The sequence below is a fragment of the Cygnus olor genome, chromosome 2, assembly GCF_009769625.2.
Source record: "Cygnus olor isolate bCygOlo1 chromosome 2, bCygOlo1.pri.v2, whole genome shotgun sequence".
In the NCBI taxonomy this organism is placed as follows: Eukaryota; Metazoa; Chordata; class Aves; order Anseriformes; family Anatidae; genus Cygnus; species Cygnus olor.
In genome coordinates, this window is record NC_049170.1 from 151,390,225 (window position 1) to 151,403,107 (window position 12,883).

General features: G+C 37.5%; 1 protein-coding gene across 9 annotated transcripts in view; it reads right to left on the reverse strand.

Annotated features, from left to right (window-relative positions):
* ASAP1 (ArfGAP with SH3 domain, ankyrin repeat and PH domain 1) overlaps positions 1-12,883 on the reverse strand; it is a 147,638-nt gene that overhangs the window by 12,712 nt on the left and 122,043 nt on the right. For 6 of the 9 annotated variants that reach the window (XM_040547179.1, XM_040547175.1, XM_040547181.1 and 3 more), the window contains 2 exons: positions 4,490-4,651; positions 1,660-1,726 (listed from right to left, as the gene is read on the reverse strand). In XM_040547179.1, coding sequence (XP_040403113.1) covers positions 1,660-1,726; positions 4,490-4,651 — 229 coding nt within the window. The remainder of the gene's footprint in view (positions 1-1,659; positions 1,727-4,489; positions 4,652-12,883) is intronic. The other 3 variants (XM_040547182.1, XM_040547183.1, XM_040547184.1) reach the window with 1 other exon arrangement.

Here is a 12,883-nt window from a genome sequence, read left to right on the forward strand (position 1 = left end):
AAAATGTTTCACCCCTGATCCAAACACAACAGTGACACCTGTTTCCTCAAACAGGCAATCTTATAAAATACTTGCTTCCTTAACTCAATTTAACCCTAAACTACCATCTGGCTTGGCACCAGCTAAACCCTCCCGTAAAAGGGAAAATAATCTGACAGGTTGTTCTGCTTTCGTGAAGTTACAATTCTGACGAGGTTTGTGCCTTTGGACTCCAGCTTTCTGAACGTTTTGCTAAGATAACTCCACCGCTTCACATCTGGAGGATCTTTAAGCACAGATGGTGAGGTAATAGCTAGATCTGCCTCTTCATGACGTGTTTAGGTTGATTCCAACTTCCTTCCCAAAAAAATATTACAAAAGAGAGCCAAGGCATGAAAAAAATCGATCAATAAATAAAAATCAGTATCATTTCAGAATAATTACTCAAACAAGGGATGGGGGTGACGAGCTCATCAGAATACATTCAACAAAGCAGAGTCTTCTGCTGCATCAGCAGCCTTGATCCCAGTACTACTTGTCTCTGAGGGTAACTTTTGAAAATTAGTGCAATGGAACACTAAAGTTTAATTTCCTAGCTTTAAAAGCTAAAATACATCATGACATAAAACTGTAAGAGCCAAACTCAACCTTCAGAATATAATAATTTAGGCCTTTGACTAATACCATCAAGCACTGTCTCATGCTTTTACCCTCACCTTACACATATCAAGTATGGCACCAGCTTTTTGTGATGCAGAACATCACCACTTTTTCTTTGAATACCAAATGACACCTGGATGCATTCAGCAAACACAGCAAGTCAGCTGTGCTACCAAGAACACATCCACAGCCTGTCCAGGCAAGGCAGATCACAGACTGAGGATGTCCAGAAGCTCCATCTGCACATCTCCTGTGATTTGCATGACGTTACACATCTATCTCCATGCCCTGATCACACACATCTGTGGCCAGAGAAGGACTCCATCATCCTGCTTGAGGCACGTGTTTATTACCACTACCATGCCTTGAACCTAAGGACTCTGCAATTGCAACACAGATGAAGTAACAAATGGTGACAGGACTATGTGGCTATCCTTACTAGTCCAGCTATTGACAAAGACACTTTTAACTAGTGGCCAGATTAACAGTTTGTGTTCCTACAGACTTGTGTGTCAGCACGTAAGCCTGGCAGAAAGGAAGACAGTTAACCCGGAGGACTGAAACGACTCCTCTCCGCTACAGAGCTAACTTCTATGTCTACCTACATCAAGAGTAACACTGTGAAATGCTTTGTTTTTCCGCAGCTACAGGCATGAGACCTCACATTAAAGTAGGTAACATGAAATGCCAGAAGACATGAAAATAAAACTTATGTCCCGCCGGACTGCAATCTGAGGCAACATTCCCTAGCTTGGGCCTCGCTTCTGAAGGAGCAACAGGCAGATATTCTGGTACAAGTTGTTCTGTCCATCCTGTTCAAAGGGTGAATTGTGTATGGACAGCCATGAACGAAGCGTAGGAGGCTCGATGAAGCCAAAGTATTTGTATGGAAGTAATGCATGCAGAAAACTAATGAAGAAACATAGCTAGGATTTTACTTCATATGAAAAACTTTTTTTTTCCCCCCTAACTCACAGATTAGGTAAGTTTTCATCTTCCCTTTCATATAGAGATGTTTACCTTGACTGCTGAGACATCCCCTCAAACTTATTTGCAGCCTTAGTTGAAGGTGGGCCCAAATCATTACCTGAGGCGAAAAAAAACAATTACAAAAATGAACATTAGGATAACTGAAATATGATCAGCAGAGGGTGCAACTTAAAGCAAAGTCCACAGTCTTTCAAGTATGCTCTATACAACGTCTGAAGATTTTAAAGATCAGTCTTTGCTAACAATTTAGCAACTGAAAAAGCTACAGGGACCTCAATAATCCAATCTGACCTTTCATATAACACATTTCAGAATTCACTGCTAGCTCACATCTCCTGTCAAGAGAAGACTGAATTACATTGCTGAGTTGATGCTGTAAGGCATTTGCTTTGAATATTGTGTTTCAATTTTCTCTGAAAAGGAGATACTGCAGGCCAGTATCCAAATATATTTATGGCAGATGTTTACGTTCTGAATTATAAGGCAAACCGTTATAAAAATCAACACAAATTTGATTTTATTCACAAAATATCAACTTTCTAAGGATTGGTATTTTATAGCACAGAGTCATTAAATCATCAAAGGCTATTCTTTAAGCCTTGTTACCATAAACTGAGCGTTAACTCTTGGTAAAGACAAGATCCTGGGTATATTCAATTATATCAAAAGGTAGCAAAACCCAAACCGAAGTGCTTCTCAGCTCCTTCAACAGAAAGCTTTTCTTTCATTAGTCATCATCCAACTGCTTTGTTTTAGTGCCTTTTTCGTTCCCCCCTTCTCTCTTCTGTTACAGCACATCTCAACAGTCTTAAAGCCAACTTGAAAAGCATTACATCTATTTCAGAGACAAAATTTACTAGAGTGGCATTTAAAGATTCGAGAATGCAAAATACTTCCTATGCAAAAGAATGACATACCTTGCTAGACACCATTCTTAGTGCATGGAAGTCTAAATGAAACAGCAGAGAAGGCTGAGCCTCCCTAAAAAATTTTGTTTATATAAAAAATGGAGAAGTACAAAACATTTTTAAGACTAAAAACAAACTAAGCCTTTCACATATAGATCCTATGGAAAACAAAAATATCTTATGGTTGCTATGGAAATCCAGCATCACCTAAAAGACATTTCTGGAACATATGCAAATAGTAACTTAATTTGCTTAGACATAAGCTAAGGATTGTTCTGCTTGAAGCCTCAGTTAATGTACAGACTCAACAAAAGCTGAAATGCAAAATTACAAGAAATATAGCAACACAGAAAAGGAGCTTCTGAAAGGGAAAGCAGTGAGCATCTTACAACATTCTTACACCAAAGCCACAAAGGCTCGTATCTACAAGGGCCTTCCTCTTTTATAAACACAAAACTTAATACTTGCTTCAAATCCAAATGGACTTTGAAATAAGTTTTGTGCAGTTCTCAGCTAAGAAAAGGAGGAGAAAATGCTCCTTTTCCATCCACTGAAATTTAGTCTACATAGCACAGGCAGAAAAGAGACAGAAGAAGCAATGTTCCACTACTAAAAAGTTCAACTCCACTCTTGCACCTTCCTGAATTTTGGTTTCCTTCAACAGTTACCTGGTATTTTTAAAGAAAAGTTGGCACTAACTTAGCACTGGCTCCCACCACCCCTTTCATTCTGCTAGTGTTACATTATGTAATATTCTAGTGTATGATATTCTAGGAGTTGATTTGGACTTAAAAATTAAAAAAAAAATAAAAATCTTTGAAGTCCAAGCTCTTCCAATGTCTTTACTGCCTCTGCAATAGTAGCAGACTACTGTAGGAAAATTTTTTCCGTATCCCAGATGTCTGAAAAAGTAGATAATCAAAAAGATTGCCATTTTGTACTCCTTGAGAAAAAGGCTTCACTTTTCATTGGACTCCGTATTTCACTTCATATTAAATCCTAGATTAAGTCAGATAATATTCTACACGTGAGCACTACAGGATTTAACACATGTAACTCAATTTGCTGGGGGAAGAAAAAGTGCTTTTATGATATTAATTTTGTGTTTACATGCGAATAGAAAGAGGACACTCCTAACATACGAGTAGCGTATGGATGACCCCCTTATATAAGTATTAGATTCCAGCTCAAAAGTTTATGGATTTATGGAAATCCTGCCAGCAAGACTAAAATTATAGAAAATTACATAGGCTTAAGATTGATAGCTACAGGGAGAAGTTGATGGCATCGAGAAACATTTATTGCAGAGAGGAAGAATTTGAGTAGAATGGAAAATAATTTCTAAGAAGCCTGTGTCAGAAAGGTATCCTGTTAAAAAAACAGCTGGTAGAAGGACGCAAACCTATCAGTGTTCGCATACAGACAACATCACAAAATCTGAAAACATAAGACAACACATCCCACCAGTTAGGCATGAACACTGTACAGGAGAGACGTGACACAGAGCCCCAGGCAATGAGCTGTTCTAGGAATCAGGTGAACTGCACAGACCCACCGGGGGGCATCTGCCCCAAAACTGAGATCCACCCAGACCAATTAGCTGGTCAGGGCAGCAGCAGGGGTGAGCAAACAGGTGCAGAGCAGATGCAGCAGATGAGAGGGATGGGGTGAAGCAGCCTGGGAAGCTAAGGGTAAAGAGAGGGAGGCAGCAGAGGAGACCGAGCTGGGCCCCAAGGAAGCGTGGAATATTTTCAATTTTCTCAAGTGAGACTCAGATACAGAAGCCTGGAAGCTACAGTGCCCGAAGACAGAACTCTTGATTTACTTGAGCTGACGTTACATACAGCTGCAATCATTGGAAAGCAAGCACCAGGTGAAAGAAACCAAAGATCATGTATCATCCAGCACAAAGGTTTTCCCCTGCCCTTTTTGTTTTGCAGTTCAAAACTCACCCCAAGGAATTGGGCCCTTATTCTGGGGTCCATGAGGTAGTGGGCTTGGTGGGTCAGAGAGGGTTCTTTTGTGTCCTGGGGGTGGGGGAGGTGGTCTCTTCTTGGAAAGAGTGGAGCTGCCACTAGAGGTTTGAGTGCTTAGAGGGAGGGTTGAAGGTGGGCCTGCAAGATAACAAACAACCTTCTTACAAATACATGTGCATAAACAGCAAAGCAGCACCGAAAAAAATCACAGTCAGACCACAGTGAAGTGCAGCAAAGGACTAAAATCAAAAGATGAGCCATGCCAAAACACCGTTTGGATTAAACGACACATTCACCGCATTTGTAACCAGGTTAGCTTGGGAAGATAAGCAACTTGACAATAAAACAACACGCATACTTCTGTTTGAAAATACAGGATTAATCGCTCCAGGATTTCTAATTTTAGGTATTGTTTAAAAAAGATCTTAAAGTAACATCTAGCAATTGGGGTTTCACTTACTATTTACTCGTATCAGAACAAATAGCATCCTAGATGTTCTATTGCGTGGGTAGTTTGTTTTTTTTTTTGTTGGTTTTTACCTCCTCTCTCTAGGGCATGCTATACCAACTCTGTGATAAATTGAAGGGGGGAGGAAGGGTAGAGAAATGTATCTTCAAATTTTCTTTGCTTTGCATTTTGAAATAAACCAATATTTGTTTTCTATAGTTATTTCCCATTTTTTTCTTTCTTATACACGTTCTTAGAGCAATGCAAACTTTTGTATGCTGTATATATAAAATATATATCAGAAAGACCTTTTTATCAGGTTGAGATTAGATAGTTACATTTGCTTAGAGCACTTTATACAGTCACCTAAACCCTGAATTTCCCCCAGATCAATGTTGGCACAACTAATATTCAACACAGTATATTCTACATGACACAGGAACAGATACAACTTAAAAGAAAAAGTAACCGCAGAGGAAGACGAGAGTTTTCCCTATTCAACTCTACCATTCACCTTCAAAACGTCTTTAACAAGGAACTGAAGGAAGCAGGCAGCGCAGGGCACAAGCATGCAGCGAGGAGACAACTGCTCAAGTCAGCTGTCATTACTGCCTAAACAAATTATTTGTGACACTTATCTAATTTAGTTCTACATTAGTTTAGATTAGCTTGAAGTTCATTTGTTTTTTAATCTTCTCAACTAATAACATTTCCCTGCAGTCACGATCTTGCAGTAAGTTCTGCATGCAAGAGAGCTTTGTTATCACAGACTGTGGATAAATGCAAAGACTGACCAGATAGCCTTAAAAGCCAAGTTTATTTATATCTGAAATTTCACGACTGTCATCGCATGTTTTTAGCGCTATAAAATCAGCTTATTTCTGAAAACACAGCATATCTGAACAGCATTTGAGTCAAGACTTTCATTTTGTTCATCAGCACATACCCTTAACCTGCACACAGAACTGGATTTGCATCTTTAAAAAGATTTGCCTAATCTCTGTAGGTAGACAGAAAACATACTGAAGTCTGCATTCCTTCCCAAATATGTATCATAAAATTATTAAAATTTTAGCAAAGATTATTCTGCATTAGGTGAAATACTGAACATTGAAAAAAGTAGCTTCAATTACCCCATAAACATGTGCACGTTTGCTAAGTATTTTCAGCTGGTGACCTCCCTCTTTCTTCTTAACCTCAAAGAAAAGGTGAACAAGACTGCCCCTAATGATCCTATCTCTTCTCTTCCAGATTCAAGGCCTTTCACTGCTCAGCAGAATCTCTCAACCACAACCCCAGCAGGTATTTTGGACCTGGCTTTTTACTACTTACTCTTTTGAGTCAAATTATACATCCAACTCGGCTATTCTATGATTCTATGATTTCACAGTTGTTCCTTTCTATTTAATTTACTCCCAAGTTCCCAAAATAATTAACTGACAAGCAGCAAATGTAAATGCAAATTTGTAAGATTGTTCTCCAATTTGTATGCTCTTTTTATTTTTTTCTCTGACCTTAAGTTATTTAAGAATGCAAACTAATTTAAAGCATGCATTTAAATGTTTCTCACATAAATAAAAATACTGTGCTGAAATTTGACAAGCAGTTACATACTTTCAAAATGTCTGCAAGTGGCACTGGCTAGTAATCCATCGATTCCAGCATGCCACCACCTGGTGTCCTATGGTGGGAACTACGCTACAGCCTCACCGCTCAGTGCTAGTCCTTCCCCTCCCTGCTGCAAACTACAAATAGTGCAAACTTTGCTTAAAGAGAGAGAAAAAGCGGAGGAAATGCATTGCGGTTGCTTTGCACAGTTATTTATTACAATAAAAACCATCGGAATTGAAATAAACTTTGTACTTATTGCCAACAAAATGAATAATTTTTCACTGTAACAGTAACCTTTAGTAGGATTAAAAGCTTTTTCACTATGTTTATAAAGAAATATTTTACACTTTGCACTAGTAATATGTCTCCAGACATCAAAGCTTAAAAACATCCTCCCCTCGTAGCTTTAAAGAGTTCACACGGTATACAGCAATTACAGGAAAATGTGTTAAGCTATTAAAAAAAGGACAGCTTATGTTTTCAGACTCCTAGCGTTCAGACTCCTAGCTTATATGTTCCTATATTAATTTCACAGGTGAATAAATAATAACTTAGAAGTCATACACTAATGATTAGACGGTTGAAACACCACTTACTTTCAAATAAACAGTAAACAAAGGAAAACTTCAAATGTCTTTTCAGAAAAGGGTACAAAGTCACACGATGTTTTGCATAAAGCAAACATGGGAAATGTTCTCAGATCTAAATCAGTTTGTGGAAACAGCTGATGGAATAATAAAGACATCTGATACTGTACTGTTTGTAACATAAACTATTTCATATTACATAAAGAAAATCTCAAAAAAAAAGTTACTTTTTAAAATTAGCCCTGTGTAAGTAATAATCAGAGCAGTTGCTTTTCTAGATCAAAGGTATTTTGCGATTCTAGCCAGGCAGCAAGTAAGCCAACCATTTCTTCTCCACAGTCATCATAACGATGTTTTCTCACATAATTGAGAATTTCACGTTTCACAAAAAACATCTTCCTCCAAAAGGCCAAAAAAATAAAGAACCCTCTTGACCTTTAATTTTGCTTCCATTGGGCTCTCCACTTCAGTGAGCTGGGCAGTTGCAGAACAAAGTACAAGCTATTGGCAACTTTTATGACTTTTATCCATTACAAGAACCAGATTCACGTGTAAACAGACCATATAATCTTAAATACTGTACTACAGGAAATAACTGGAAAGAAGTCTGCAATTCATAGTGCACTGCACTTCAGCTTTTGTGCCGTTAGTATATTATCTATTAATTCGTGTACTGGCGAAAACATGCAAAGCTGTTACCATCCACTTAAGAAATGGTGGGTTTATAGTGTAAAAACCTCACATTTCTATGCATTTTTTTACCACTTAATGAGAGAGATGGAAGAACCAGTATTCCAGTTAATGGTAGAACAGGTACTGAAAAGGAAATTAAGTTTATATTAAAAATTGTATTTTCATTAACAAATGTTGGTATTTTTATTTTTCAAGTTCTAATGATTGACACTTTTTGCATAGACATAACTAATAGCCTTCTCAACTTTACCTTACTTTAGACCATAATTAAAGAAATCGATCCCAGTAGCTGCAAACAAGAAAGCTAGAAATACGAACTGATTCAGTATTAGCATCTGAAGAACATTCCAAAACCAATGCTAGAACCCATCCTGTTAAAAAAAAAAAAAAGTGCCAAAATTTATATTAAACTATGTAGTTTGGGTTGCTGCACAAATATAACTAGAAGAAAACCAACACTTGTCAGTTAGCCCACCCTTCCTATTATGGTACTAAAAAATGCAAAATTGGACTGGGATAACTATTATTTGACTTTCTTTTTTTAATACATATTTTTGTAAACGTGTTGTGTATTTTGGTTAAGTCTTTATATGCAAGAGAACTGTAGAATCTTGACAGCACTCAAAACAAACAGAAGAAACTGAATGACCTCAAAAGTTGAGGTAAGATTATTTCTTTAAGAAAGATTAAATATAACAATACAATGGATAACGTTAAAATTCTAGACAAAGAAACTGTCATTACACTTCCCAGTCACTTGTAATCCAGACGGTTTATTTAAATAGAAAGGTATAGAGAAGGGCTAGTATAATGAACGAACAACTTGAACAAATTAAATTACTCTATTAGAAAATTAAAATTAAGATATTAAAATACTCTACTAGAAAACAAAATAAGTATTAGATTTCCTTAGTCTAACAAAACGAAAACAGAGACCTGCATGTTGACTTTCCAGGTAGCAGCACCCTAATACAGACACCAGTGACAGAAAAATCACTGAAGGTAAACAATAATGCTGGTACACGAACAAAGTAATTTACTGGGCTTCGGAAGATTTCTAATCTTATGAGCAATGCAGTCAGGCAACTTGCAGAAGTCACTACTAAATGCAAATGACTTCATTTGTTTAGAAACAGAGTTTGATCAAGAAAAGCAGCAGATTATCTGACATGGTATCTGCAGTTGCAGTGGGCTGGAACCACAGAGGTGTCCTCTGGTTTGATGTACCTGTATTAGACCTCCAAGAGAGTGTAAATGCTTCAAAGCTTGCAAATTTCAAGATCCAAACTTCTTGACATGAAATTGATCCCTGATCTCCGTATTTACTCCACACAAGAGAAACACGGAGGACCACTGAAGACCAATTAACTTTCGTTTAAAATTAAGGAAACCTGGCTTAGGTTGCCTAACCCTTCTACAAAACTATTAATGTTGCCCTCGCTTTGGATTTGCAATTAAGGTTCTGCAAGTGTTTATTTAGCTATTGTGCTGATTCATGCACCTACTTGAAGACATAATGCAGACGTAAGCTGGAAATTTTAATGAAAAATATGATTTTCAAACAGTTACTGATCAAAGACTTGACTGTCAAGACAACTAAGCTGAACCTGAATAAGGTTAAACCAACTACTGGAAAAGGCATAACCATGGTGACTTATGTAGCTACTGTACTCATTCTACATTCTTTATTCTCTTAAGATTAATTAAATCCATAGCAGAAAGCGTGAAAAGTAAGATGTATCCATAAACGAGCTGCTTTGGTGTAGAGTACACTGGCTTAGCCAATATTCATTATCAGTTAAGGCTCACTTATCCTCCTTTGCACAGGTACAGCTGATACGCAGGCACATCTGTTCTGCTGCTGCTGCTGCAGGAGCCTTCACTTCAACACTGACAGCAAACGCCTACGGAGCGGCGAAAACAATCATTCTGTCTCTCTGCTTTGTGAATGTAAATAAATCCAAAGACAAATAATCTTGGCTCCATTAGTTTTATGATTTTTTTTAAAGAGTTATCAAACTAGAAAATCTGGACTTACATTACAATGATGTATGGATAAACTTAAAAAAAATCCCCATATACACATACTCCAACAATTTTACTTCCATCCGTACAATTTTAGTGATGAATCAAACTATTTTTTAGACATCATATCCACTAAAAAACATGGGCAAGAGTGGTGTGCATTACAGAAATCGCTTTAAACTTACCTTCTTTCCCCAACACAAAGTTCAGACTTGATGGCTTCCACTCCACTGTGATACCTCACCAAACACCATGGAACCTTGCTACCAACGAACTTCACCGGCGAATGAAGCCAGCTTACAGAGGGCTAAAGGGAGGTGGTTTTGTTTAAATATACAACATGTTTTGGAAAGATTTATCATCTGCATATCCCAAAGGATATAAGACATTATGAAACTTTCAAAACCTCTCCTTTCTAGAACACGGACCTCTCCAGCTATCCACCCCCTACAGACTGTCTCCATGCCCTAGCAGTGTCCCATGATATCTGCTGGTGCCTCGCAGCAGAACAGGGACAAATATTAGTTTACATGTGGGGATAGAAGGTAAGTTTAAATTCAGTTATAGATTCCATATAGTAAAACACAATAAGGTTTTCTTATAACCTTAAAATCAAATAAGAAAAAGTTCATTTCAGCTACCTAACAAAAACAGATTTGATAATTGAACTTGTATGCTTAACTTTGATGTAAAGAATATGCTCTGTTACTAGTAATCAAAAACCCATCAGATTAAATTCTAAAGGACTATTTTTTCCCTTTAGAAACAAAATTTTGAAACGGTCTGATACAATTAAGATGTGTCATTAGTGTCTTATGAAGTGTAGACACACTGATTTTTTTCTCTTGTAAGCAATGTGTTTGTGGAAGCGTGTGTTTTTGGTGGTGGGGGTAGATAAGGTGTTGCACAGCCAGTAATGAACCACAAGTGCACCTGCAATGATACCACCAGAATTAACTCTTCCACACAGATCAATGTTCTTCGTATTTACCATTTTGTTCACCTGTCCTTTTGAGTCTTTAAGTTATTCCTGTAAACAGACAGTGCAGATCTAGATATTTAATGGGTATTTCTAAAAACTGATTAAATACTTTTCGATGTTATTCAATAGAAGTCAACCCCCAAAAAACAGCATTACTCACAGTCTGAAATTTTGGCATATCTGAAGCAGAGAAGACCAGTGACTTTAACTTAACAACAGATCCAACCAGCCCATCCCTCAAGACTTACACTGTGAATCTGGCACTTTGCACTTGGATGTAGCATTTAACATCACTATTATCATTAGAAGGCAATGGGTCTCTATTTTGTGATATCATGTTATATTGTTGCAATATGAATAAGGACTTCTTTTGTATACTCCGTGACATGAAAACACAAAAGAATTCGAATTGTCATTCTTTCATTTGATTTTTAGCTTCAGTGTTGCGTTGATCCACTCATCTGGCAAACAGTTTGCAGAAACACCTAGGAAAATGCTTATCATTTCTGAAACTTGATTATATACTTGGAATGAAATATGCAGGCAAATATTCCCCTTCCTGGAAAAAAGACAATTTTCTGAATACATCCATATTAGAGCTATAATGCTAAAGAAATTATGTTCTTTATAATCCATTGAAGCTGACAACATACTAAATACATATACTAAGTACAGACATATGCAAGACGAGCTCCTTAACCTTCTGAAGGAAACGAGATTCACGATTAGTCAGGATTCCAACTCTTATAACTTTTATAATGACAAAAAAAAAAAAGAAGTTATTCTGGGTCAGACTGAAGTAACAGCTATGCCAATATCCTGTGTCTGGCAATGGCCACTCAGTCAGTAGCAGTCATTAGACAGAGAGCATAAAAAAAAGTGGGGTGGGAAGGCAGAGGAAAGGTTATAAACTTGTAATGCCGACAGGAAGCTCAGCACAGTGAAGTCACAAGCAGTACAAATGAGTCCCCAAATGAAACTGATATAAAGAAGTTCAGATTATGAAATCTTATGTGAAAACAAGTATGCCCTGGCAAAATTGCTTTGTCTTTTAATGGAAAACAAGCCTGTATAAAAAGCAGAGCCAAGGGATTCTGAAGTTGCCAGTATGTGACAAAGTTTGACGGTGGAACAGTAGTTCTGAAGCCCAGCATCTGAATTGTATAAAAACTGACATCTGATGTCAAACAACTCTGTTCTGTCCTTTTTACTCCATTACTTTTCTGTGAGAACAAAGTTGACTACAAGTTATGAAAAGAAATATGAATTTACAGCAGTGCTAACAAAAGAGGCCCTACCACTGAAGACAAACTACGTTGAAGCCTTCATAACAACCAGTTCTCTCTAATAAGTCTACTACAGAAGCACAATTCAGTTATTCCTAAATTAAGAAAATAAAAAGATATTTTTTTTCTCCCTAAAGCTAGATTTGCATAAATTATTGAACAATCCCTTCTACATTTCCTCTAACTTTGAAATTTATACTTATCTACAGATAGAATCGTAGAATGACTTGGGTTGGAAGGGACCTTAAAGACCACCCAGTTCTAAACTCACCTTTCCACAGGCAGGGACACCTCCCACCGGACCAGGTTGCCCAAAGCCCCATCCAGCCTGGCCATGAACACCCACAGGGATGGGACATCCACAGATTCTCTGGGCAGCCTGTGCCAGTGCCTTACCGCCCTCTGAGTGAAGAATTTCCTCCTTAGATAGATAGGTAGGTTACAGAACCACTATCTACTACAACTGCAAGAGTAAGTCTCGTGAAAGTTCTCTTCCCTTTCAAGTACTACCAAAAATGTCTCTTATTAATCACAGGAGAAAAAGCATCTCACCCATTTTGACTGAATGTAGATTGCAAAAACAACCTGTAGCACAAATCCTCCTTATGGGTAATTCTACAAAACCTTCTTGCCCTCTGCCAGAGGCTACACAGCACATCATCCTACAGCACTACAAAACAGCAACCTTCTACTAAAAGACCCATATTCTTGTTAACAAAACTGGTTTAAAATGTTTCT